This window comes from Lottia gigantea, assembly GCF_000327385.1.
Source record: "Lottia gigantea unplaced genomic scaffold LOTGIsca_3, whole genome shotgun sequence".
Lineage (NCBI taxonomy): Eukaryota > Metazoa > Mollusca > Gastropoda > Lottiidae > Lottia > Lottia gigantea.
The window spans coordinates 3,369,171-3,395,461 of NW_008708986.1; the positions used below are offsets into that span (position 1 = coordinate 3,369,171).

At 33.0% G+C, this 26,291-nt stretch overlaps 1 protein-coding gene across 1 annotated transcript; it reads right to left on the minus strand.

Moving 5' to 3' along the window:
• Positions 1 to 9,973: 9,973 nt before the first annotated feature.
• Positions 9,974 to 20,477, minus strand: LOTGIDRAFT_104854 (hypothetical protein; the record flags this gene model as incomplete). Its single annotated transcript, XM_009057241.1, has 12 exons — positions 9,974 to 10,264; positions 10,620 to 10,720; positions 10,952 to 11,051; positions 11,332 to 11,469; positions 11,996 to 12,108; positions 12,725 to 12,849; positions 13,175 to 13,278; positions 13,491 to 13,625; positions 14,863 to 14,995; positions 16,153 to 16,414; positions 16,669 to 16,800; positions 20,324 to 20,477. The coding sequence occupies 12 exons, from the start codon at positions 20,475 to 20,477 to the stop codon at positions 9,974 to 9,976; spliced, it is 1,788 nt and encodes a 595-aa protein (XP_009055489.1).
• Positions 20,478 to 26,291: the final 5,814 nt, after the last annotated feature.

Consider the following 26,291-nt stretch of genomic DNA (forward strand, 5'->3'; position numbering starts at 1 on the left):
GTTATTAATTTTCTCTGATAAAGTTATTGTCGATATACGTATGCCTAATTAGTAGTTATCATGCTACATTATTACAAAATAAGCATTAATTAAAGTGTGCATTCACATAGAAATATATTCATTTCATACTCGTATGAACACTGCTAGGGTGATTAATATTTCCAGTCTATATAAATTTTAAAGTGAACAGTCTAATATATTTTAATCACATTCAGTGAAAATTGTCCGAAGAGTCGACATTAATAGGGTTCATCCTTGGGTGTTAACACTCACAACAAATCTGTCAAGAATTGTGCCTTCTAGAGCATATGAACAGACTGAGCAAATGAAATGTGGGTATAAAAAGTTGTCAGAAAGTTTTTCCACATGTTGCTGATATAAATACAATATCAATTTTGTTACCAAGAAATGTTGTCGAGTTTTATCCAATCAGAAATGGGTTCCATTATCTATTTCAATTCATCTGATTTTAACATTAAATGGCATCCGCTATCAAGGAATTGCAGTCTAATTAAAATTGAACCCAGATTTCGTTCTTTTTTTTTTTTATCAGTTTTTATTTTTTTAGTATAGCCACTTCACAGTAGGGTCTTACCCATAGAGTTATATTATATAACTATAATAAATTTCAATTTTTCTGATTTTTAATAGGATTCATCCTTAAGTGAACAAATGGCGTCAAAATCTGTCAAGAATTGTGCCTTCTAGAGTGTTTACGAGATAAATATTGAACGCGTTTTCAAGAACAAAGGCAATAATTAATATTAAATATTTTCAATTTTTCTGATTCAATTGAAATTTTGGTGTATTATGAGTCAATATTTCCTGACATCTCATTCTTATCTTTGACAAATCTTTAAATTAGTATTTTAGGAAATAAATTCAATAGTATTAATATTTAACAAATAACCCTAAATATCTGCTGTCGACAGCATCACTAATCCAACCTTCTTGTTGATTGATCAAAGTGGTTACTATTGAACCTCAGCCAAATGCCAATATTCTGGACAAAAAACATATAAAAAAATCTTTTTTTTTGATTGAAATATTAATTCCTGGTTGGATTCTTGAGGTAAAAAATCAAAAAGAAAGAAAGTCCTTGTCACACAAGACACCTAGGCATCACAATATGTAGTACTGTATACACACAATTTGATAACATCTTGAGAAAAGTGTTACCATGCCTTGCTGGTGGATGCCATTAATGTTAAATCAATTTCTGATTGGATAAAACTCGACAACATCATTGCATCTCAGTAACATTGATCTTGTTTAATTTCAATAACATTTGGACAAAACGTTAACGAATCTTTGCGTACTTTACACACTAAAGATATTTTTTCACGAACATTTTCGCAACCTTATAGTACCTAACAGCATAGTACCAAACTCTTAATAAAGGGAGAAATGTAAATGACTTGGTGACATTTAAAACTTGATGAATTTACTTTGCCTTAAAGATTGAGTGAATAGAATACTGAAAACTAGAATAAGGAATTGAAATATTGAGTCGCCGTTTCTTATAATACAGAATAAAGGGTTTAGAGATGGAAGTGGCTTTAGGGTATTAGATACTTGTTTGACTGTTTGGACCATCAAAACTGCAACTAACTATGAGCATAGCTTTAACAATATTTTTGAGTTTTGACCAGTTTAAACCTGATGTTTTATGATATCGTTGTGTTGTTGTGTTGTTGTGTTGCCTGGATGTTGCTTAACGTGTTACCTAAAATGTTTTCAGTGTGTACTATACTTTATGGTTTATAAGAAGCCTTCTTGACCGTTATTAATTTTCTCTGATAAAGTTATTGTCGATATACGTATGCCTAATTAGTAGTTATCATGCTACATTATTACAAAATAAGCATTAATTAAAGTGTGCATTCACATAGAAATGTATTCATTTCATACTCGTATGAACACTGCTAGGGTGATTAATATTTCCAGTCTATATAAATTTTAAAATAGACAGTCTATGATATTCTAATCACATTTAGTGAAGAGCCGACATTACTGAATTGTGGGTTATTACGGTTCAATATTTCCTTAAAGCAGACTTAACATAATATGCATTTGATTATCTTTGCCAAATCTTAAAGTAATAAATTTCTGCAAATTCAATAGTATCAGTTTATATCTACTAAGAGAAGCTTCGTTGGGGGAAGATCGAAGAGCATACAGCCAATCCTAGAATAATCTACAATGTTTTGAACAGTCTCTTGAAACCGAATGCCAATGCCAAAATTTCAATGAAAGTCGGGGGATCATCTTTAGATAGAGAATATATTTCTCTCTTGGGACCAACAACTGAACTGAACCGAAGAAGATAATTGGCGCGATCAACTGCTTTCAATTATATTATGTATCATCTATCGTTCTCTACAAACTGGAAATATGTGCTACTCCCTCAATTAGCTGTTGTTTCTGAAGAAACCGTCACTCGATCCTGAAAACTTTAAAAACTTTCGTCCTATCTTAAAAGTTTCGTTTATATCTAAACTTATCGAGAAAGTTGTTGCATCGCGACTTAAGAACTACCTACAGAATGCGCAAATGGACATGATCATTCAATCGTCTTAAAAATCTAAATATAGCACGGAAACAACACTTCTACATGTTTATTATGATATAATTTCCAAATTAGAAGATAAAAACTGTGTTTTTCTATGTGTCGCATTCGATACAAGAGACCAGGACATATTAAATAGTCTTAATAGTCGATTCGAAATAAAACATGTTGCTCTGGAGTGGTTTAAATCATATCTTGACCGTTCACAGAAAGTTGCTGTTAAGTTCCCCAACTCGATCCAACATACTTAAAGATAGGCCTACGCTAGGGTTCGGTACCCTTCTTTTCACGTTATACACATCTTCCCTGGGAGATGTCATTCGAAGCCACAATGGACTACAACACAAAACTTTATATTGGACCTACGCCATATTCAGAAAGTGATTCCTTCGTGAAATCAGATCAGTGTATACAGAGTATAAGGAACCGGATGAGGACGAACAAAACCAAATTTATTAAATTAGGTACTGCTCAAGAAACAAAATGTAACAACTTTGATAGTAATATGGATATGAAATCTCAGATATCTGTTATATGTAAATCTTGTGATTTTCCCCTATACAACACTGGTAGAATAAGATCATATATTGATTATGAAACAACTAAGAAAATTGTCAATAATTCTATTACCTCAAAATAGAATTTCACTAATTCAAAACGCCCACTCACACTAATATTCAAAAAAGCTGCCAGAATGCTTTACCTCACTAAAGACCTCCACTGGCTCCCAATCCTATTGAATTTAAAATACTTTAAATAACATATCTTGCCCTAAACTGTCCTGGAGCACCGAATTATATAACGTCTCACAATAAGCACTAAGAGCCCCTCTGGAATCTTTGTTCAGTTTGTCAGAATGGAACCTGCTATTGTTAATATTAAACTGGGAGAACGGTATTTTCGGTGTGCTGCACCAAAACTGCCGAATTCACTCTCTCAATTTACATAATCAATTTCATCCTATGATATATTTAATAAAAACTTGAAAACCGAATTGTTCAAAAAGGTTTACTAAACTTTACATTTTGTAGGCTTGCATATTGAGGTTCATCTTTATTGACAAGATCGATTTTTGTGTCATGTTTGTTATTATTATGTTAAATGCACGATGTATTTTAAACTATTATAATTATATAACTGTACCACTGAGCTGCTATTCAAGCAGGACTTTTAGGGCTTTACAAATAAAATCAAATCATTATTATTATTAGTATATAACAAATATTTCTATATCAGCATTGTCGAACCTCAACCAAATGCCAAAATTATGGACCACAATTATATAAAACATTATTGAGGATATTATGCTTATACTAATTTAGTTAAAAATTGCCCTCTGAATCTCGTCTCGGTGGTGAGACCCCCTCCCCCCCCCCCCTCCCCTCCGGGTATTTTCCAGATAGGTCCCAGAGTGAGTATATGAAGTACATGAAGTACATGAAAACATTCACACAAACAAACAAAAAATTTAAAAAAAAACTTGTGAGAAACTTACCTCTTTGATTTGAGTTGTGTTAAAAAAATACCTCGTTCACAGCTTACAAGAGTAGTTTTACTGTGTCTAGTATAAAAACATCATATTCTGAATTATCGTCGCTTGTGCTCTGTTATTTTGTGATCGAGTTTTTACTCATCTTACTATCAATGGTTAACTGTTTCTAGGCCACCTTCTCATTCTCAATCAATTCTTTAACACCTTATTTAATGAAAGTTTTTAAAGCTAAAAATCCACAGTAAACGAATTTCACACCATTTCAAATTTGTTGTCAGTAGGCCTACACATTTTCAAAGATGTTTTTTATCTGTCTATCCTCGTATAAATATGTAGTTCGGAATATTTAATTCATACTTTATTGAAAACGGCTGTTATCAAATACCGAATATGCAGGAAGAATTCAACAAATATTTAAATTATAAGTGTAAACATTTTTAGTATACAACTTAAAATATCAAGTAGAAGCTGTTACTTCTGTTATGAATTGTCGACTGGTTGCCTATTAATCACGTCTATATAAGTATAATATAAATATAATAGTTGAATATACATAAAATCCATACTGGCATTTAATACATAATTAACTCTCGGCTGATTGTATTGTTGAACATGTTTATAGTAAAGATAAATAATATTTCATATCTTGAAATCTTATATTTATGGAGAAACTTGACTTGTTATTGAATATATATTTAATGATACTTATAGGAATATAATGGTTTAGTTGACCTCATTTTAGCTTTAAAAGGAACAATGACGACGATTAACAGAGATGATTATGATGATGATGATGCTGATGATGATGATTACGATTGAAGACGTGAAAATTAGCAATGATTGATCCGGTGACAGAAATACTTGCGCGCGACTGCTTTTGTACCTTTTGGGCACATTTTCACCTCTCTGTACTCATTTCGATTCGATATGACACTATGTTCACTAGCGTACGATATAAAAAATATATTAATTTGAGCAAACTGAACCAGTCTTACTTTAATTTGATCTCAGTTTAAAATATAAAGGGGAACAATGATTATATAGACAACGAATAAGGCTGTAAAATGGATAGATGGTGTGTTGACAATATAAACCTGCGTCCACATAGAGAGGAAGATATTTAACATGGTGATAAGAGATTAACTTCTAAAAACGACAAACAGTTTTTAGTAGATAATCCTTAATATTAGTCCAAAACTATGAATGTTAAAAAATATCGCATTAATCAACTCAAAACCGCGTATAACAATATACAATTCAAATGAAAAAGAATTTATGAAATCTGCCTATATAATAATGGTTATTTTCAAAGCTGCATATTTTCATAAGTCAAACGTGGATGATAAAAAAATAATGTACATTGTAAGACAGCTTATGACAAGTGTATACAATAATATCAAACCAATTGTTGTCAAGGCTCAAATACATTGAAAATTAACGTTATGCAAATTACCCATTTTAAGAGCCCTATGAAATCGAAAGTAATATACGACAATTATAAACCTAGGTATGTCAAGAATTATAAGTTTCAGGACCATGGGAAAATACGTCCCAAAAGTTGTGTAATGTTTTTTTTATGTAACTGTTATGTTTCTGTATATATCAAATAATTTATTTGGTTTTTAGTTTCTATTTTGATAGAAAATGTAAAGTATTAGATAATCTCTGTTGATGACGTCATGAGATGAAAATGCCCATTATTATTAAATTCAAAACATTGTTTTCTAGGGTTCTTTCTAACGCCCTACACATAGTTCCACACCTTTATCAATTAGTAATGTTAATAAATTCTGTCAACAGATAAAAATAATTTTAATTGATTTGCACCACACGTGTGTCCCAGTGCTCCTATAAGGCAAATATTCGCTTCAAAGGGGTACTACTCGCAATTGAAGGGCAGATAACTCCCAGAAAAAGGCAGGGAATATTAGCCTTCTATTAAAAAAACATAATGAATATAAGGGAAAATCGATTTGTGATTAAACCAAAAAAGGTTGAGCAGATTTTATTTGCAGATAACAGTGACTGTGAATGTGATTTAAAACTTGATGAAGATCTTGGATATTATTGAAGAGGGCGAAAGGGATATGACTGATCATAATGACGTAAATGAAGGTGCAAAAAAAAGTCTAAAGGTAGACCTGAACTTTCTCTGGCGCAAAACTGTGACTGACAACCCTATATCTATGCCTGATTCCATCCATATGTTAAGATGAAACGCATCTATGATTCTGTTGATGTTTTCCAAGATGTGTGTGCGGCTGTGCTAAGCTTATTGGTGACTTGAATATGCAAAGTAAGCTGTATACTGAAAAGAAAGGCATTCCGTTTGCAACTGATTTAACTGAATTAAAGGCATTTTCGGTATGTATTTAGTAATGAGCTATCATCGTCTCCCTATCTTTTAGGGACAACTGGTCTACTCATACCGATATCCAAGTGCCTTATACTTAAAATGTAAGGTTCGTTCACATTTAAACAGAAGTTTTCAGGGAGCATTGGAAGCAACAAGGCACCAGTCAAATGATGAACATATGGTGAAATTCAAATAACTAAATTCCTTGAAACAGTATATCAAATGTAAGGGTATTTAAAATCTGGTGTCGCCGTGACTCATTAACAGGCTACTTATTAGATTTCGGGGAAGGGAGGGTTTGATTCTCCCAAATGTACAGGCCTAGGGTGGAGCAGACACTTTATTTAGAAATTGGGATTAAGGGTCTTGATATTGGGTTTTCTTTAACTCCCCCGATGGGCGAGAAGTATAGTATCTGTTATGTACTGATTGTTTTTAGTTTAATATGAACAATATTATCATTTAAGTTCTTATGTTTTGAATATGCAACTATCATTTTCTGCTTATAGACATGGGGGAATTTCTCTTGAAGGCTCTTATAGTGGGCATGAACTATCTTGCTTGCTCGATTGCTGGTTGTATTAAACGGGACAACAAAGGGTGCTATGCCTACATTATGATGAATATTTAGTCCTATAGGTCTTGCTGTATTCAATGTCTCAATCCAATGGGCCTCCCTAGATTGACGGAATTTGGTAGTTTCATCTTCGGGCAAGTCAATTTCTATACGCTCAATTGGGATTAGGGTGAGATCGTCTATTGAATGGTCATCGGGGTTGAAATGATTAGAAACAGGCTTGTCTTTCTTTAAATTGATGTCTGACCTATGAGCATTAAAGCGAGTTCGTAAATTATTCTTAGTTTCTCCTACATATTGTTTGGGGCATTTCTTGCAAGAAATTAAATATATTACATACGAATGTTCACATGTTAGATGTTCCTGGATCGGGTACCTTTTATCCGTAGCGTTGCTTACAAAGTAATGAGTTTCTGATATAAAGGGACATGTTTTGCATCTACTGGACAAACATGGAGCACTTCTTAAACCTAGAGGTACTACTTATTAGAATTCGATATGAATACTGGAAGAAAGCTTGACACACAGTATGGCTTAGGCGAAAGCATTGTGCACCAATTTACGCAATCTTTAGACGTCTCTGGACGTGAAATTTCCATCGACAACATCTTCGATAGTCCAATTCTACAATATGATCTATTACAGAAGCACATTATGTCATGTGGAACTGTCCGTGCTAATCTCAGAGACATGCCCAAGTTAAAGGGATATTCCGCTTTTTTGGAAAACAATTTCATTATCAAAAACATTGTAAATTATACCTGGAAATATTTCTATAGTATGCTATTTATATCTTTATATCTTCTTGATCAAACTGAATTTGTTAATTGAAAATTAAGATTAATCAAAAACGGAGCACTAATAGTTAAATAAACATTTTAACCTTGTTTTGGTGTTTGCCTTTATAATGACTCAATATTATTAGTTGTAACCTTAAGAATACGTAATAGACCTATTTTTCTACAATTAGGCGTTTATTTTAAATAGGACATACTTATTTTCGACCTAAAAAAAAGCGGAATGTCCCTTTAAATATCGTAAAAGTAAAAATTCAAACATCCAAAAAATTGCAAATTCACAATTCTAAATTTATATATTTTTCAATATTACAATGTTCCAAAAAGATCAGGAAAAACATTTTTTTGAAAAACATTTTTAGACTTTTAATTTAGACTCTGATTCCACAACCTGATTTGAAAAGTTCAAATCCTCCGTTTTATTATTACAGCTGTCTGTTATTTTAAAACCTTTATTTAATTCTCAAATTGTTTAAATCTTTTTCCAAATTTAACGATCCTTAATGTTGTATAAATCCATACGTCAAGTCACATATTGTTATAAGGAGAATAAAGAGTACATTCTGATTGTGAATACATCAGACGTTAGAACTTGAGTCTGGTACTATTTAAAAAAATTAAATTGTTGAAAACAGAATGACAAGAGTAAAATAATCTGTTAAAAATTCAGCTCACTTAGCTAATGGGAGAATAGTGCAGAGAGTCTGAAGTTACATACACGAAAAGTGGTATCAAACGTGTGGATGAGAAAGCATGTCTTGTACTTTGTCTTCTTCAACCGTTATAACTTTTTAACTGATAAAAATATTTTTAAATATTTTCAACTGTTCAAGGGAGGGAACTAATCGCAAATGAGACTTTTGCAAATTTGAAATAGCCGGAAATTTCAAAAATCGTAATTCAAAATTTATAGGCTTTGATAGACACCCACATAATAGAAATCGGTTTAAAATGGCGAAAAGCTATCACTTTCAGATAAAGAATCATTTCTGGTTTGAATGTTTTACTCTCCGGTATTTTGAATCATATATAACATAGTTATTTTGTATGACTTTTGTTGACATCTACGTGCTTTACATCTAAGGGGGAACTGACTAGTTCTTACCTCAAAGAGATGTGTGCATATCTCATGCATCTGAATTATTAATTAAGGATGACAGTTGAGCAATATATTCTACTTGATAAAAATATTAATCCTGAACAACAGATAGTTAGTATGTTAAACAATGTAACAATGTTTCAATAAAAGTTTTCATTATAGAAATAGCAGTTTATTTCATCATAAATATACTAGACTATGTACAATAATGTACTAATTTTTCTCTTTCACTTTTCATCATTATGTTCCTGTTGACGACTGGAGAAACATGTCGAAACGTCGCATGCATACAATATTAGCCTATAGACGCAATCAAAGTGAACATTGACTTGTTAGACCGAAAACTCAAAATTCAAATAAAAAAAGTAAGATATCAAAATTACTTATCAATGTGTATGACTGTTACCCGAATACCCAAAATCTCAATGTGTTAGAAAATCGGGGCTTCTTGACTCCGATACGAAACTCGTATGGTTCTTACACACACGAACGTAGAATCACTACCTTGAGTTAATAAGTCGAATTTTTAAAAAGGTTATGATATTTCAACAAAACCTTCAAATCACATTTAAAGGCTTATTAAGTTACTTATATGTGATTTGAAGGCTTTCTTTAAATATATCGACTTTCAGTCGAGGTACATAATAATTAAAAATGGTTTTGAACTACGTTCGTGTGTGTTGTTTCCATGTAAGAACCATTAAGAAGTTTCGTATGCTGTACTCTATGTATGCTACAAACAATCAAACTAGTCCAACACTTGCATAAATAAAACACTATAACTTAGTGAATTGTCCAGCAGGGTAGGGTGGAGCTGTGTCTAATTCATAAGCAATGTTCACTTTCCCATTTTCGTTGTTAACTTGTTCTCTAGAACTTTCCAGATCTTCTAATGATGGTTCATTAACATCTTGTAATCTCTTCTGGTGGCCTTTCAGTCCATATGGTTTTAAACTCAGTTTCAGTACCTTCAAAACAGTAGTTAATACCATACCAAATACAGTATTACGCCGTATTTTTATGTTTTAGAGTGATATTGAACTTTGTCAAATCTTAATAAATCAAAGATTAAATGTAACTACATCAATCACGGAAGTGACAAAAAATGTTAATAACGTTATCGCAATCTTCCGTGAAAATTTTACCAATACTATGACATCTCGTCCATTTAAAGACTATTGAAAAAACAAATATTACCTGTAAGGTGAAGCCGTATTTGACAAATTTATAAATTGCCGCAATAGGTATGAAAACAATAGATGAACAAGCCATAGCCCAACCAACACCAACAGCCCAATTAGGATATTTGTAGATTGTAGATGGGCGTTCATATGTTAATTCAGAATAGTTGATGGTACTCAAAATAAATACAATCTAGAACAGACAAAATATTTGTAGAACATAAGACAGATATCTTAGGAAACAGTCAAAAATACAATTACAGTTCAGAGTTAGGCGATGTCTGTTTTACATCTCGTTACATTAGTCGTAATAGAATCAAAACCTAAATAATAGGACCTCCATTGCCGACAAATGAAATTATTTAATGAAAATGGATCTGCTAGTTGATCAAATAACGATTCGATAATGATGATTGGATCAGTTTTCAAACTTTTGCTTGCTCAGATCAAAATCTATGGGCAATACTGGCAATCACTTCAATAAGATTTTCATTTTTATCTGATCGTAAGGTAAATATTAAGGCGGATTGTAATAGAGGACAACTTACTATGCAGAACAATGGTGATAATGCAACCCAGCAGATTTTCATGTAAGGCATGATTCTTCTTCCTAACATCATTTCTATATTATCATAGAATCTATTTACACCTGGAAATAGACGTAAATTGTTGGTTTGAATAGGTTCAGGATTCACAATTTCAATCGGTGATTGCTGTTTTGTAAAGTAACGTACTGATGTCGATGATGATTGTTAAATGTATTTTCCTGATCGTCCAAAAGACGGCATGTACTCTAAATTCATGCCACTTGAGGTGGGATCACTGGTGATCAATAGGAACAGGTCAACAAACGCATACAAAAAATCCTCCATAGGCTTACCGTAAAACCATCCTATAGCTATTAACTCAAAGAAAGCTACCAGTAAAACAACTCTACTACTCGCATAATAATCAAACAATTGGAAAACATACATCCCTCCCTGAAATACAAGAGACAGATACCGCGATGAAAGGACGATTCGGATAATTCCTTTTCTGCACTTGACAGGAATAAGTTACTCCCACTTTGTGATTCATTTCCATCTTAATTCATGGTGGGTATGGAAATCATCATCTTGCAGTTTGCGGAAATTAAGGACGAAATAGGACTGATTGTTATCTGAGTAATTTGATAGGGTATTATCCATTCGATTTCTAATCGCTTGGTACTTACAAGGCACGTACAAATTTCAAATTGAAATGAAAATATCAAAGACTTACATTAGTAACCATAGATAAACCTATGAAGAAGTTACTGATACAAATACACAGAATAAATAGTTCCTTTCTGTATCCAACTCTTAAATAGCTAGGATACTGATCCACTATAGCTGTTACGACACCTTCAACACCAACAAACTAGAAAATAAGACGCAAGTTCAAAATCTTGTAAAATACTACCTTTGTGCATCATGTTTCCAAAACTCGTGTTAAGATTTTTCTGAATCACAAACTATCTTAAGATAAGAATTCAACTTGAAAATTCAACATATTAACTTGAAAATTCAACATACTAGCTTGAAATTTCAAGATACTAACTTGTAAATTCAAGATACTAGCTTAAAAATTCAAGATACTAACTTAAAAATTCAAGTTACTAACTTGAAAATTCAAGTAATTAACTTGAAGATTCAAGTTACTAACTTGAAAATTCAAGAAAAAAAAATGAATGACCCTTATATGATCGTATGATCCTCATCTTTTTCATTTGAAATATGATCAAAGTTCTGAACAGAATCAAAAAGCCAAAAAAAAAAATATAAATTATACCGTTGAACCTAGAGGTCTCTCAGAAATCTAAGCTTCAACTTAATATGAGAAATAACTTTTCTTTTAATTACAAAAACAACCAATAATGCAAATAAATTTACATAATAAAATATACCTGACTGTCCAAACCGAGTAGAATCAACATCAAAAAGAATAATATAGACCACAATGGAGATATCGGCATTTGAGCTACAGCTTTAGGGTAAGCAATAAAAGCTAAACCGGGTCCTGAAAATACAAATTTGAATAAATTTTTCATACATTTTAGATCAGTTAGCGCAGCTAATTGTCCAATGAATTGAGGCCAGTGTGAAACTGTAACGGCAGCAGGAGCAAGCGGATTGTGGTATTTTTCTCTCCTAGCAGACTGTCACTGTATTCTCGCTCTTGTCGGCAGATATAGCTGATAAAATCTAATGCAGATGAACATTTTTTTTTTCAATCCGATCTGAACCGTCGCAAAATCAAGCATATTATCTCTGTGTCCACCACATTCATACACAATATGATAAAAACACATTGTCGCCGAATCTTGTGTAAAATCTCATGTGCGTCCCTGCTTCCACAAGATTATCGCGTTGCCGACGAGATTTATACAATCGAACCAATATTTGTTTGCTTCGTGTGGCACTCACGACAAGAGCGTCATCTTTCAATCACTTTCATTTCAATTGCATGATCATTGCATGATTACCGACATAAGGGAAAACAACCGACTGAAGATTTCCTGTCTACTCGTGTGCCCGCAGCCGGTTAGTGAAACTTTTAACGAGACTCTATACGCTGCGACAAAAATCAGCGACATAAACCCTTCATAATAAGAGGTTGTCCATACAGAACATACCTGATTCAGCTACATCTTTTATAGGAATACCTTGAGTAACAGACATATAACCTAAAATTGTGAACACTATAAAGCCAGCAAAGAAACTGGTACCACTGTTAGCTATTGAGAACAGAATCGCATCTCTGAAATATACGTAGGAATAAATATAAACGTGTTAGTGCTGCAATTTGACTGTAATGGAAGTAGAGTAATAATTGAAATATTATAATTGGTGACGCTTCGAGGTAATATTAAAAGAAACTAGATTAAAGGTAATAATGTTCTTCATACAAGGTTGTCCAAGTAGATCTACTCATGCCAATGGTATGCGATATGAGTATTTGCTGAAATCAGACGTTAACTTGCGATTTACTACCCACAAGCTCATGCCAATCATGTAACTTATGATGCCAGGAAATGTATCGAAAGTTATTTGTTATTTTTTGAACAGGTAATCAAACAAATTACCTGTATGAATTATGATTGAACTTGTTATAACTTCCTAATGCTGTTAAACTACCTAAACTAATAGAATAAGAAAAGAAAATCTGTGTTCCAGCATCAACCCATACCTGTAATAAACATACACTCTTTCATGTGCAAAATGAATTCTTCCAAGAGCAAAATGAACTCTTTTATGGGCCATGGTGTTTCGTAACTTTTAAATTTTTTTTACTTCAATTCAGTTTTAATAAACCTGTCTCGGGGTCTCGGGGATATGTCACTTTTCCAAATCTTCCAATCCATGAAATGTTATTTATAGAATAAGAATTCAAACATTTACCTGAATATCACCTAACCTCTCCATATCAGGTGTAAGATAAAATAATACACCTTCATAGGCACCATCCAATAGAGAATTTCTGATCAATAAAATCAACATAAAAATATAGGGTGAGGTAGCTGTTACATACATAACCTGAAATAACATAATTATAATGTATCATTTACGTAAAAATATCTGGGTAAATCGAAACTACATCGTAATCAGTGGTTCACTATCACTTCATAAGGTTTTCCCCACCCATAGAAAAAGATATTAACAGGTATTAAATTGAGGGGTCTCAGAATACACGAGAGCATTGCCCTAACCTACGTTAGTCCACGGGCCCCACACATCTAGTCAGTTGAACCAATGGTCGTAAACAGTCTAAATCTTCACCACCATTAGACTAAATATATCAATTGTATCAACAATATAAATTAAGTGCAAAAACCTTCAAACATAGTGAATTTTATAAAGAGTTACCACCCTTGAATCGCATCACGTTTTAAAAATGGTATTTCACTTGTGTGTTATAACAAAACATCCTAGGCCAAGTTCATACGTCGATTTTCTGGCGTGTCGAATAAATAAATTCAGACCGACAGTTGATTTAAATGGCAAATGGGGGTAATGCCGAAATAAATATTTACAACAACAATCAACACTAACACGAGGGTTTTGATTTTACAACGATCAAGAAAACTTTCAGATTGTCAAAGAGATCTATAATAATCATACTAAAGGACAAATTACCAAATTAGGTTTCACGTCAATAAATTGCTCACACAATAAGTGTCATCGTATTTGATCATATGCAATCATATACTATGGCAACTATTTTAAATCAATTTGCAACAAAACAAGCTAGTCTTCCTCTACTTTCAGCCAACGTGCTGGCTTAAGATAAAATGGCGTAGAACACATGCGCAGTGAAGAAATTATTAAGGAATGATTGTAATATCATTAGTATAAACTCGATAGACAAAATGTTCGACGTATGAGATCTTCCGATCCAGTATGGCGGATAGAACGGCAGGTCGACAAAAATTATTAATTGCTGCAAATTGTCGAACGTTTCGTATGCCTAATGCTCATATTAAACTCGGCAAATCAGAAGATCGCCGTATGACTTAGGCATTAATTTTCTGTACACTCCAAATTTGCGCAAGTGTTTTTTTTTAATAAATTAAATATGTCTTCAATGATTTTGAAAGCAATCCAGCATGTTCTTTGGTTTCCACTCGGACATAGCATTGAGTTATAGGAATTGAACAATACTAATGAGAGTGGGAGATTCATAAGATTGAGTAGCCTTGGCCACAGAAAGAGTCTTTGATGACCAGGGTAAAGAGCTTCCTATATATCAAAATCATGAAGTACTTTTGATTACCTTTCCTGAAGATTTAATTCCTTTACAAATACAGGCATACACCACAATCCATGCAAATAATAAACACAGGGCTAAATCCCACTTAATAACTCCAACATCATCAATACCATCCGAGATAGCCAGAGTTTTATATCTAAAATAGAACAGGGATAGTCAGTTTTATATCTAAAATAAATAAGAGATATTCAGAGTTTTATATCTAAAAAAGATCAGAGATAGCCAGAATTTTATATCTGAAATAGATCAGAGATAGCCAGGGTTTTATACCTAGAATAGATCAAAGATAGTCAGAATTTATTTTATATCCAAAATAGAACAGGGATCGCCTGTTTTATATTTAAAATAGAACAGTTTTATATTTAAAATAGATCATAGATAGTCAGAGTTTTATATCTAAAATAGATCAGAGATAGCCAGAGTTTTATATCTAAAATAGATCAGAGATAGTCAGTGTTTTATATCTAAAATAGATCAGAGATAGTCAGTTTTATATCTAAAATAGATCAGAGATAGTCAGTTTTATATCTAAAATAAATAAGATTTATTCAGAGTTTTATATCTAAGATCAGAGATAGCCAGAATTTTATATCTGAAATAGATCAGAGATAGCCCGGGTTTTATACCTAGAATAGATCAAAGATAGTCAGAATTTATTTTATATCTACAATAGAACAGGGATCGCCAGTTTTATATTTAAAATAGAACAGGGATCGCCAGTTTTATATTTAAAATAGATCATAGATAGTCAGAGTTTTATATCTAAAAAAGATCAGAGATAGCCAGGGTTTTATACCAAAGATAGTCAGAATTTATTTTATATCTAAAATAGAACAGGGATCGCCTGTTTTATATTTAAAATAGAACAGTTTTATATTTAAAATAGATCATAGTCATAGTTTTATATCTAAAATAGATCAGAGATAGTCAGTGTTTTATATCTAAAATAGATCAGAGATAGTCAGTTTTATATCTAAAATAGATCAGAGATAGTCAGTTTTATATCTAAAATAGATCAGAGATAGTCAGTTGTATATCTAAAAATAGATTAGAGATAGCCAGAGTTTTAAATCTAAATTAGATCAGAGATAGTCAGTGTTTTATATCTAAAATAGATCAGAGATAGTCAGTGTTTTATATCTAAATATAGACCAGGGCAAGTGTGCTACCTGGGTGCAGGGCTTGTTCACTAATTCGAAACACCTACGTCACCACATTCCTTTCCTAGAATCCACATAGCTAATGATTGACTATTTATTATTAGTTATATCATTATTATCATTTATTACTTACTCCCAGAATTCTGTGACAGGATCAGAAAATTTATATGTACTATTTTCATAAATGGTCAAATTATATTTAGCTGCTGTATCGTTGACAGTTACATTGGATTTAAAATCATCATTACACCAGATTGTATTCCATTCATGTCCACAATAAGACCAGGGTAATTCAGCTTGAAATGAGTTAAACATGTAGTAGAAAGCCCAACATAAGATGACATTGTAATAACAATTGACCAGGAACATGATGATGCAAGTTGTGATACCAATGCCTAAATTGAAAGAACAAAACCAGTTATGATCATTTGTATTTGTCTTATCTCAATATGATAGCTGGGCAATATTGTTTTTGTTTATATTTATCAAGAACAGCTTCTTGTTGAACCACCCCGATTTTTCAGAAATTTCTGATAAGTTAGAGATAACGAATGATGCATTGCATTATGGAACATTCTCAAGTCTTTGGATACTTTAAGTTATTATTTAACTTTAAGAACATCTGCTATCATCAGTAGATTATACTGACCTTGAAAAAGTGGAACCAGGTTCCATGTTTTAAGACCACCTTTGCCCATGAACTGTCCGGCAGTTACTTCCAGGAAGAACAGCGGAATTCCTCCTATTGCTACGCATATAAAATAAGGCAAGAGAAAGGCACCTGAAATAGGAAGTTTGAAAATAATTTAGTTTTTTAGTTGTTTGACGGGATAAAAAACGTCCAACTTTACAGCTTCAGTTAGGGCTAATGTACATCAGCGTTTGTCTCCTCATTGGAAGGGATCATCTCGACCTATTCATTGAAGGGAGAGAGCCTACGTTTGCAAATCAAAGACATCGTATACTCCTGTAGTGTACGCGAATTTCGTTTTTGTGATCATGTATTACAAAACAAATCGTCAAAGGAATATGCAATACATAAAATATATAGATATTGATTTATTTCCAACAAGTCATGTAAACTTCTAATCCACTAACGCACAATTTACATTTTGTAACGAGGCGTTTATTCAAGTAAGTATGTGTTTAGTATGAACGAGCATTATGTCAAGCATATTTATTCTGTATTAGATAGATTACACGTATGTATATATATTTTGTAAAGTTATATTAATTTCTAATCAGGATAAAGATCACATTACATGCTATATTTGCTAAAACTGTAGATTGATCCTCACTTTTGAGCTATTCTATTTCTATATTTGAATAAGTTGGGCATATTTAAAGCACAGTTCACACAAGTATTGAATTGTATGGCACAGATATCAAAAAGCGTGGTTCAGTTTTTCAAATAAACGCATACGCACTCGTTCTTTGGTTTTGATTTGGATCAATCGAAATTTGGTTCTAGAAAGAAATGCATGAAGCATAATGACAACCTTAATGTCTTCGTCATATCAGAATGCATTTTTATTCTACAAATTCCATGTTATCAAGACCCTTTATTCTCATATCACCCCAACCCCATTTATTCCCATTTCCTTTCCCTATTCGTTCCTTTTTTGATTTGCCCATTTCCAGTTTCGCCCCTGTCCCATATTGCCCCTTTCCCATATTGCCCCTTATTCCTATTTCGCCTTTTTCCCAGTTCGCCCCTTTCCCAATTAGCCATTTTCCCATTTTACCATTAAATCTACAAAGTGATTGGACAGGTAAATTGAATACAGAAAAAGAATTGCAATTCAATTGATATATGAAAAATTTGAAAAAGTCGTAGGCAGCTATAGATTACAATTCCTAATTTCGTTTGTGTTTTGGAAATTTAGGCCTAGACAGCGACATTTCAGCTTACTCTTTATCAAATTCCAACTACTCCAGTACAAAATTGCACACAACATCGGACTTAAAATCGGAACAAGCATAAAAAGTGGTAAGAGGCAAAATTGGTAAGGGATGAGCTGGGAAAGGAGAAAATTGTGAAGGGAGCGAAATATGGAAAGGGAAAAATAGTAATGGCGACGTGGTAAATGGGCGAAACGGAGAAGGGGCGAAAAGAGAATAACTTAGAGGCGAATTGGGAAGGGCGACGTGGGAAAACACCGATCAACGATATCTAGCTTCCAATATCACGACTCAATGTTCTCGGTCTTTAGTCTAATTATCTCCCTTACAGTAGATATTTGTTCATCAAGCAGTAAATGATAAACGAATGTGTCTGGATTGAAATGATATGTTGTCTTAAGTCCTGTTTTTCTGCAACTGATATGGCTGTGTGTAATGAAACAAATTTGCATGTGTATTGTATAATCTGACGCAAGACGCTTTTTCATAGCAGCTCCTCCGACCTGCATCACTTTTAAAGAATCTTTTGTCTTTCATACATCGTACATGTACCTCAAAGTAAGTTGAACCATTGGAAATCTTATTGAAAAGGGATGAATATCAAATATATGTGAAGCAGAATTGACCAAATGATCACACTTTCTAAAGCAAAGCTCATCACATCTTGAATTGTTAACAAAATGCTTAAATCAAACAGAATTTTCATGGGTGGACAGTGCATAATCTCCGTGAACTATTCAATTGTATTTTAAAATGATACGCATGCTGGAAAATTGTAATATCACAAATCCCCAAATTTGACATAGGGGAAAATTTCTGATCACGTCATTTTGTTGTCGGGCCTTGACACATTTTGATGATCTTATATTATTTCCATTAAAGAAAAACGACTCAGGATAAATAAATAAAACCGTTACTTGAGGACACGAAAACGCCTATCACATTTTAATAAGGCTTTAAAAGAAAATGGACTACAAGAGCCTTTAAAATGATGAACAAATATACTTTTATATACATATGTTTTTACAAGTAACAACTTGCTATAGACTAGACTTTCCTTCAATACTTCTGAACTAGATTATTATGGATGATAACGCTTTGGATGTTATACACATTGATGACCTTTAATATCATAAATTAAAATATAATCTGCCAATTTTTCAAGCACATAAACCCCAAATTTTGGTCTTTTCTGCTTAAAAAAAATGAAAAACTTGCAACTTTAAACAAGTTGAAATGATTCCGAGTTCCATGTTCTACTCTTTTAAGGTAACTTTAAATTGAAAAAATTTAGCTGACAATATCCCTTAACTTGTCCAAAAATTGTTGCACTACTTTCTATGTAAAAGTTGCAATAATACTTTTTAATATCATCAAATGAATGACACTTATCAATAATTATAACATAGCCGTGGGCTATACCCGCATAGTAATGAGTGGAAAGTTACCTATATTTCGCAACCATGCATTACATACGCCATTTTAAAAAACAAATATATTGTTAAGAATATACTCGTTATCATTAATACCTTAGACCTAACTATGTGAATTTTAAATTAGTTTATTAAGTCAATCAACAAACCACAAAACGATATAGGTTTTTAACCGAAGTGTGAGCTCACTAATCTTGTCGTCAAAGATTCGAACCCGATGTAGATTTTCGCATTTTTACTCAGTTCAACCTTCTCTAATCATAGAGGTCGCACGGGATGACATGTTAAAGACGTTTTGTCGTTGGTGTAGGCAATTGTAATACAGACTGCATGTGAAAATATATCCCTTGTCAATCTGAAATCGAATGGAAGCAATGCGTGTTTTCGTCAAATTATATTACACACTGCATGGTATTATCGGTCTTTATTTGACCAATTATAATAAATTTTGGACATAAAAACCCAATTTAATTTCATGTCGATTGTATATAGGATAGAACTGGTGAAAAGTAAACCGACAATAAATCAAACAGGAAGTATGCAGTTTCAACACTTTGTAAAGCACATAGAAATGTATGTCAGAATTCACATAGTAAAATATCCATTGTTAATTTGTAATGAATAATGTCAAACCCACCCGTTCCCGATGAATACATATATGCCCTTGAAAACAATAACCACCGGAATCAAAAGTATTCTTTATTTTGTCTGGCCTTGATCAACTAATTCCATGGAATTTGAGATATTTTTAATCTTTCAAATGATGGCATATATAGAAATACATCTCTTCGCATGCTGTTACCCTCTTTGCTCAAGATGTGTTTGACAAACTGTAAATCGCAATACATGAAATGAAATGAATGGAGTTTTACGTCCTACTTTTCTGCACAGTTCGGGCTAATGAAGACGGAAATCGTAATACATGTCGTCAAAATGCCAATTGTGCAGTAGGCCTATGCTGCCACTTACCTCCACCATTTTTGTAACACAGATAGGGAAATCTCCAAACATTTCCTAAACCAACACTAAATCCAATACAAGCTAATAAAAAATCCAATTTATTAGTCCATGTTTCACGTTTAAATTCTTCTTCTGATCCATCTGGTGGAGCCTCAACTGCCATAGAATGCTTCTTAGGAGGGTTATCGTCGGTCATCTTGAGTCACCTACTGTTTGAACCCAATGGTTAGACAATACTGCTAGGGGTTACTTTATACCCGTTCGTAGTTTGGAAATCAAACGAAATGTCTCATGATAAAATATCTTTATTATTTATATGACAGACATCCGAAAAAAACTTTAAACACGCCCCTTAAACGTCTTTGAATGGAATAGTTTTAATCCCTCCGGTTACAATAGGGTTTTAGTCATTGTGACTATTTTAGTTAGTACACATTGTGCAATCGTTATATGTCTGGTAAATTTAATTCAATGCAATGCATTCGCTTCATAATAGTGCAAAGTTTTTATTGTTTATTTTCCCCTTATTAGATCTATAAGACAACCAAATAAAGTAATATAGAAATATTAAAACGTTTCACGATATGCGATCCTCAGACAACTGACCAGCTGAAGTTCGACAGGTAGAACTTATTCTCGTATCTACTCTCAAAACAACCCCGGAAAGTTTGTTTAAAGAGAATACATGTATTGAAGAATATTTTATTGTTGTAATGTTATAAAGGTATATATTCTATGTAACAGAAAAGACACACAGTGCTGAAAAGAATCCATGTGAACGGATTCAAATGCAAAGTTCTGACTTAAAAAGAGTTGTCACAACAATGAAACTTGGTAGTTATTTAATTGAACATTTCCTGATACTAACGGCAATGGTTCTTTTCGGATCAACTGACACTGATTGAGTGATTTAAGACTTTAAAAAGTAGAACCAGAGACCAGAAGCCCATTGGATTGAGAAATTGAATACAGTAAGACCTATAGGACTAAATATTCACCATAATGTAGAGATAGCACCCTTTGTTATCCCGTTCAATACAATCAGCAATCGGGCAAGCAAGAAAGTTCATGCCCACTATAAGAGCCTTCAAGAGAAATTCCCCCATGTCTATAAGCAGAAAATGATAGTTGCATATTCAAAAAATAAGAACTTAAATGATAATATTGTTCATAGTAAACTAAAAACAATCAGTACATAACACATACTATACTTCTCGTTATATTTTCTAATTTCAGATCAGAATCAGAACAGAAGAAAACCCAATATCAAGAACTTTAATCCCAATTTCTAAATAAAGTGTCTGCTAGACCCTAGGCCTGTATACTTGGGAGAATCAAACTCTCCCTTCCCTGAAATATAATTATGTATTATGTACTTTTTGGACAAGACTGAAGTCATTCTGCATATGGGTTCAGTAAAAAGAAAACTAATGTAATTGAAGTGCCCATATAGACCGTATTGATGATTTGTTATCTGTATTAAATGAATTAGGTAGATGTTCTTTTATGTTTGTGAATAATAGATGTAAACTCATTTGCCATCTGATGTATATGTATATGATTACTGTTACTGACTCGATTTTGTTTTTTGCAAAAAAAAAGATAGCCTGCCAGGCAAGTTAATATACGTCCACTGGCAGCTTTGGTTTTGAATAAAATATTTCGCAGTACAGTAACAATCAACAGTATGAAATATTCAAACTTCAGTCATACACTTCTTTTGAACTATTTAGGGCGATACTGAATATTATCGAGTATGAGTTATTGCCCTTGTTCTTGAAACCGTGGTCATATTCCATCTTCAGCGCGGTATTGAATAATAAAAGTTTTGTCAAAATCCAGCAAGAATCATGCATTCTAGAGTTTTTACGAGCTATAAATTGAATTCTGATTTTTCTGATTTTCAATAGGCTTTATCCTTGGTTGATAACAAACACTCAAGCCAAGTTTCGTTAAAATCCATCAAGAATTGTGCCTTCAAGAGTGTTTACGAACTAAAAATTGAACGCGTTTTCAAGAAAAAGGGCAATAACTCATACTAATTATTTTTCGATCTTTTTGATTTTAAATATGGTTCATCCTTGGGTAAAAAAAAAAAAACACTCACACGTTTCATCATAATCCGTCATGAATTGCACTTTCTAGAGTGTTAACGAGAGTTACAAGAACAAGGGCAATAACTCATACTATATATTTTTCGATTTTTCTGATTTTCAAAAAACTATACCAAGTTTCGTCGAAATCAGTCAAGAATTGTGCCTTGTAGAGTGTTTACGAGCAATTGTGGACGAACGGACGGACGGACGGACGGACCGACGGACAGACGGACATGGGTGACGGCAATATACGCCCCCATTTCATGTGGGCGTATAAAAAACATTTGACGTAAAAGTGACTTCTTAATATTCATGGTTTTCTTACATGACAATAACCACCTATGTCGAACAGGGATGTAATATAGAGCAAAATGACCATATTTTGAGAAAAATATATATTATATTTATATTTGTTCCCTTTAAAAATCAGAAATATATGTCAGACACCTATATTTAGTATGACGCTATAATTCATATCTAAACAAGCAAAACAATATTTTTTTTTTAGTTCAAACAGGTCTCGGTCATTGATACAAAATATTTATTTTATTTACATAACAAAAAGCATACTAGCTTTAAGCTTGAGTTATTTATACTTATCCGAACCTATTTCAAGGCCAAACACCTTTTATGTAAATTATGTACCGATGTATTTTTCCCTCATGCTTAAATTGACATGGGTCAACAAGTTAAAGAGACGGCCTTCATAACGCTTGATTTTCTTGAATTCAATGGTTTAAATTCTTTTCAAGATAGAGATAAAGCTCTAATAGAGGAGTCACAGTCGGCTCAACGTGTTAGCCGCTGCTAGGAAAACTTACAGTACGAGGTTTAACCTGGCACTGCTGCAGATCAGAAAATTTTCGTCCTACTTTTCTGCACCATGTGGGCTAATGAAGACGGAGATCCAGATCAAAGCAGCTGATTTGAAATAGAAGTCTAGTCGTTCTCTGATTCAATAGGTTGCTTACTGGTTAATAGACAAAAATTGGAAGAGAGTTGGTTACTGTCGATGTCCTATCAAAATTGTCAACCTTGCTCCTCGAATGACATTCGTTGACCAATGTCAATTCACATTTACTCCACGGTGACAAGGGGAGATGAACCCTAATTATAATTTTCGCAATTCTTGCTTTTGTGTGAAACGGGAAGGTTTGATACTAACTGTAGAAAACTGTAAAATCGTATCTGATGGGATTGTTAACTGCAAAGGTATGAGAAATAATACGCTACTATTATGTAATACAATTATCATATTTTAAATGTAATACATAATCAAATGTTTCATCCTCGAGATAAGATTTCAATACATTTTCAGAGTTAAAACACCTTTTATATAAATTGTTTGACGATTTTTCCCTCGTGCTCAAACCGACATAGGTCATCAAGTCAAGTCATTGCCTTGCACGCACCTTGCATGACACATCTGTTAGTTAAGTCACTTGCTCACTTACCTGGAAATCCGGGGTTTGAACTCTCTCAGGCTGAGAGAGATCTCAATTGAGAAACTAAAATTTAAATGGCTCAGCAGGTTAAAACCCTACTCGCTAGTCTTGCAGTATGAGGTTCGATGCCGGTTTCTCCTGGAACCGATGCAAAAATCACAGAGGCTGATTTGAAAAAGTCTTGCCATTCTTGTGCCCTATAGATTGCGTATGGGTAAACAAAAGAACCATGACCCATTAATGAATCTATGAAGACATAATGACCATAATGATTATGATCTATGATATCCCTGTGTGATCCTATATATTTTGGGTTTTGAGCGTTACAGGATTATAATGTCCATAGATTTATTTTATTCCATGAGTTCACTCCCTAAAAATTACACCCTTGATATAGGATTTCATGAAGGTATTGCATTAATTAAGATTTCAAAATTTAAATAACTCACTTATTTTTAATAGTTTAAATTTTACATCAACAAAAAATCACAAAACTTATTTACCATTCTTCAAAACACAACAGAAGAAAGGATAAGAGAAATATTTAATTAAAATGATCTCTTGATAAGGTTATATTGTAGAATGGCTGAATGAACTAAAAGTGGTTAACTTAATGTTCATCTCGATACGGACTACTTAACAGGATCGCAAGACCTACTGTTTTATAGTTCAACTTGACACTAGATTCTCGTTTAACTGTTTTGACGGTTATCTACAAGCCCTGAGTCACGACCTAAAATAGATATTTGGAAAGATAAACTATATCTTAACATATGAACTGTGTCTCCGACCGGCTTTTTGCCAACTTGCTGCATATCATATGATGTAAAAACTTTTACTTTTTGTGGCATTTGTCTCAACATTTCGATATGAGCTTGGAAATTGTCTCAATATGCTCTTAGATAAACGGACAAAACCATGTCAGTCGATAGCTACTAATCAACATTAAAACAGCGAAATTTACAAAAGTATAACTGATTTCAACTGATTTCAAACATTTTGGGATTCTCTGTGATTATAGCTGAATACCTAGCTTATGCTCCTGTTAAAATCTACAACACCTCGTTACGTCTCCGTTAATTTATGATGAAATTTTGCCTTTTCTGCGTTTTTTTACCAACGGTTCCTGCATAGCCAGAAACTTGTCTCTTTACCCGGTTTCAAATATTTATACTAAGAAATTGGCAAATTGAAACAGCTCAGCTTAAATAGTCGAGTTCACATACTAGACAAATGCCCATTGGAGAATATCATCAACTGTTATTGTGATAACCTTCAGAGCAATGGTTAAGGTAATAATGATTCGAAAAGTGGTTTACGTGACTTTAAGAACAAACAGTCACGCTCTGAGTGAGCCCGCATTTCATCTTGAAGTACATGTAAACTTATATAACAACCTAAAGCAACACACTTTAACCAACCTGACACTGCTGTTCTTCTGCATAATAAGACTTGTAGAGTGGTTTAGCTATCGATTCTGTACAAAGGTATGGTCTAAGGTATGGTCTGGCTTGGGTAAAATCGTATCCATAGCAGAACAGAGAAGAGAAATTAAAACTCCTAATTACAAATTTGAAGCGATTTTCAATATAAAGCTACAGCCCGGTAAAGCTGTTCTGAGAAGTAATAGGCTCAAATCGGAATAGTGTCTGAAAATACGTCAAATCTGTCATATTTGTTGAAATTAATCATCAGGCGTGATGGATTTTCTAAAAGAGTGTCGTAAAGCTAAAAAGTAAAATAATGATATCACTTGAAGTACATTATATTTGCATATCTCAAGAAATAAATACAGTGTAATACAATGATGTATACCAACGAAAGTTCTTTTTATGTTCATTAAAGTGAGACTGAAGTTTTTAAGGGTGCAGTACAAAATTAAAATTTATAACATCCACCCCAAGGCCTTACGCCTAAAATTATGAGTAAGTAAATAACATGACATTAATAGATGATCTCTTTGAAAGGAATATCATGCAGTGTATCATAAGCGCACATGCACTGTAAAACCTGCTTTACAAATTATCATTGGTATTTATATACAGTATATGTACATCTTTTCTCCAGTTTCAATATTCTCAATAGAAACTTGAGCCCAGTAATTGACAAGTATGTAAATTATATATTCAAGGTGATCAATGTTAAAAAAAATCTTAGGATAACAATTTAATAGAACAAAAATCTCTATGATAAATTAATTCAGACCAGTAATTAGAATTTAGAGGCGGAGCTTAAATTGACACTCTTTAAGTTGTGTATATGAGAAATAACCAAGACCTGTTTTTCAATGGATACATGGTAAATCATCTGTAACGAGCGGTCTCTATGAATTACTATTTACCAGTTGACAGTAGTTGGATGTCACAGGACGTCGTTTGACAGCAAGAAGCAACATCTTTCAACATGGCAGACGAGGACGCCCCAAAGAAACATCCT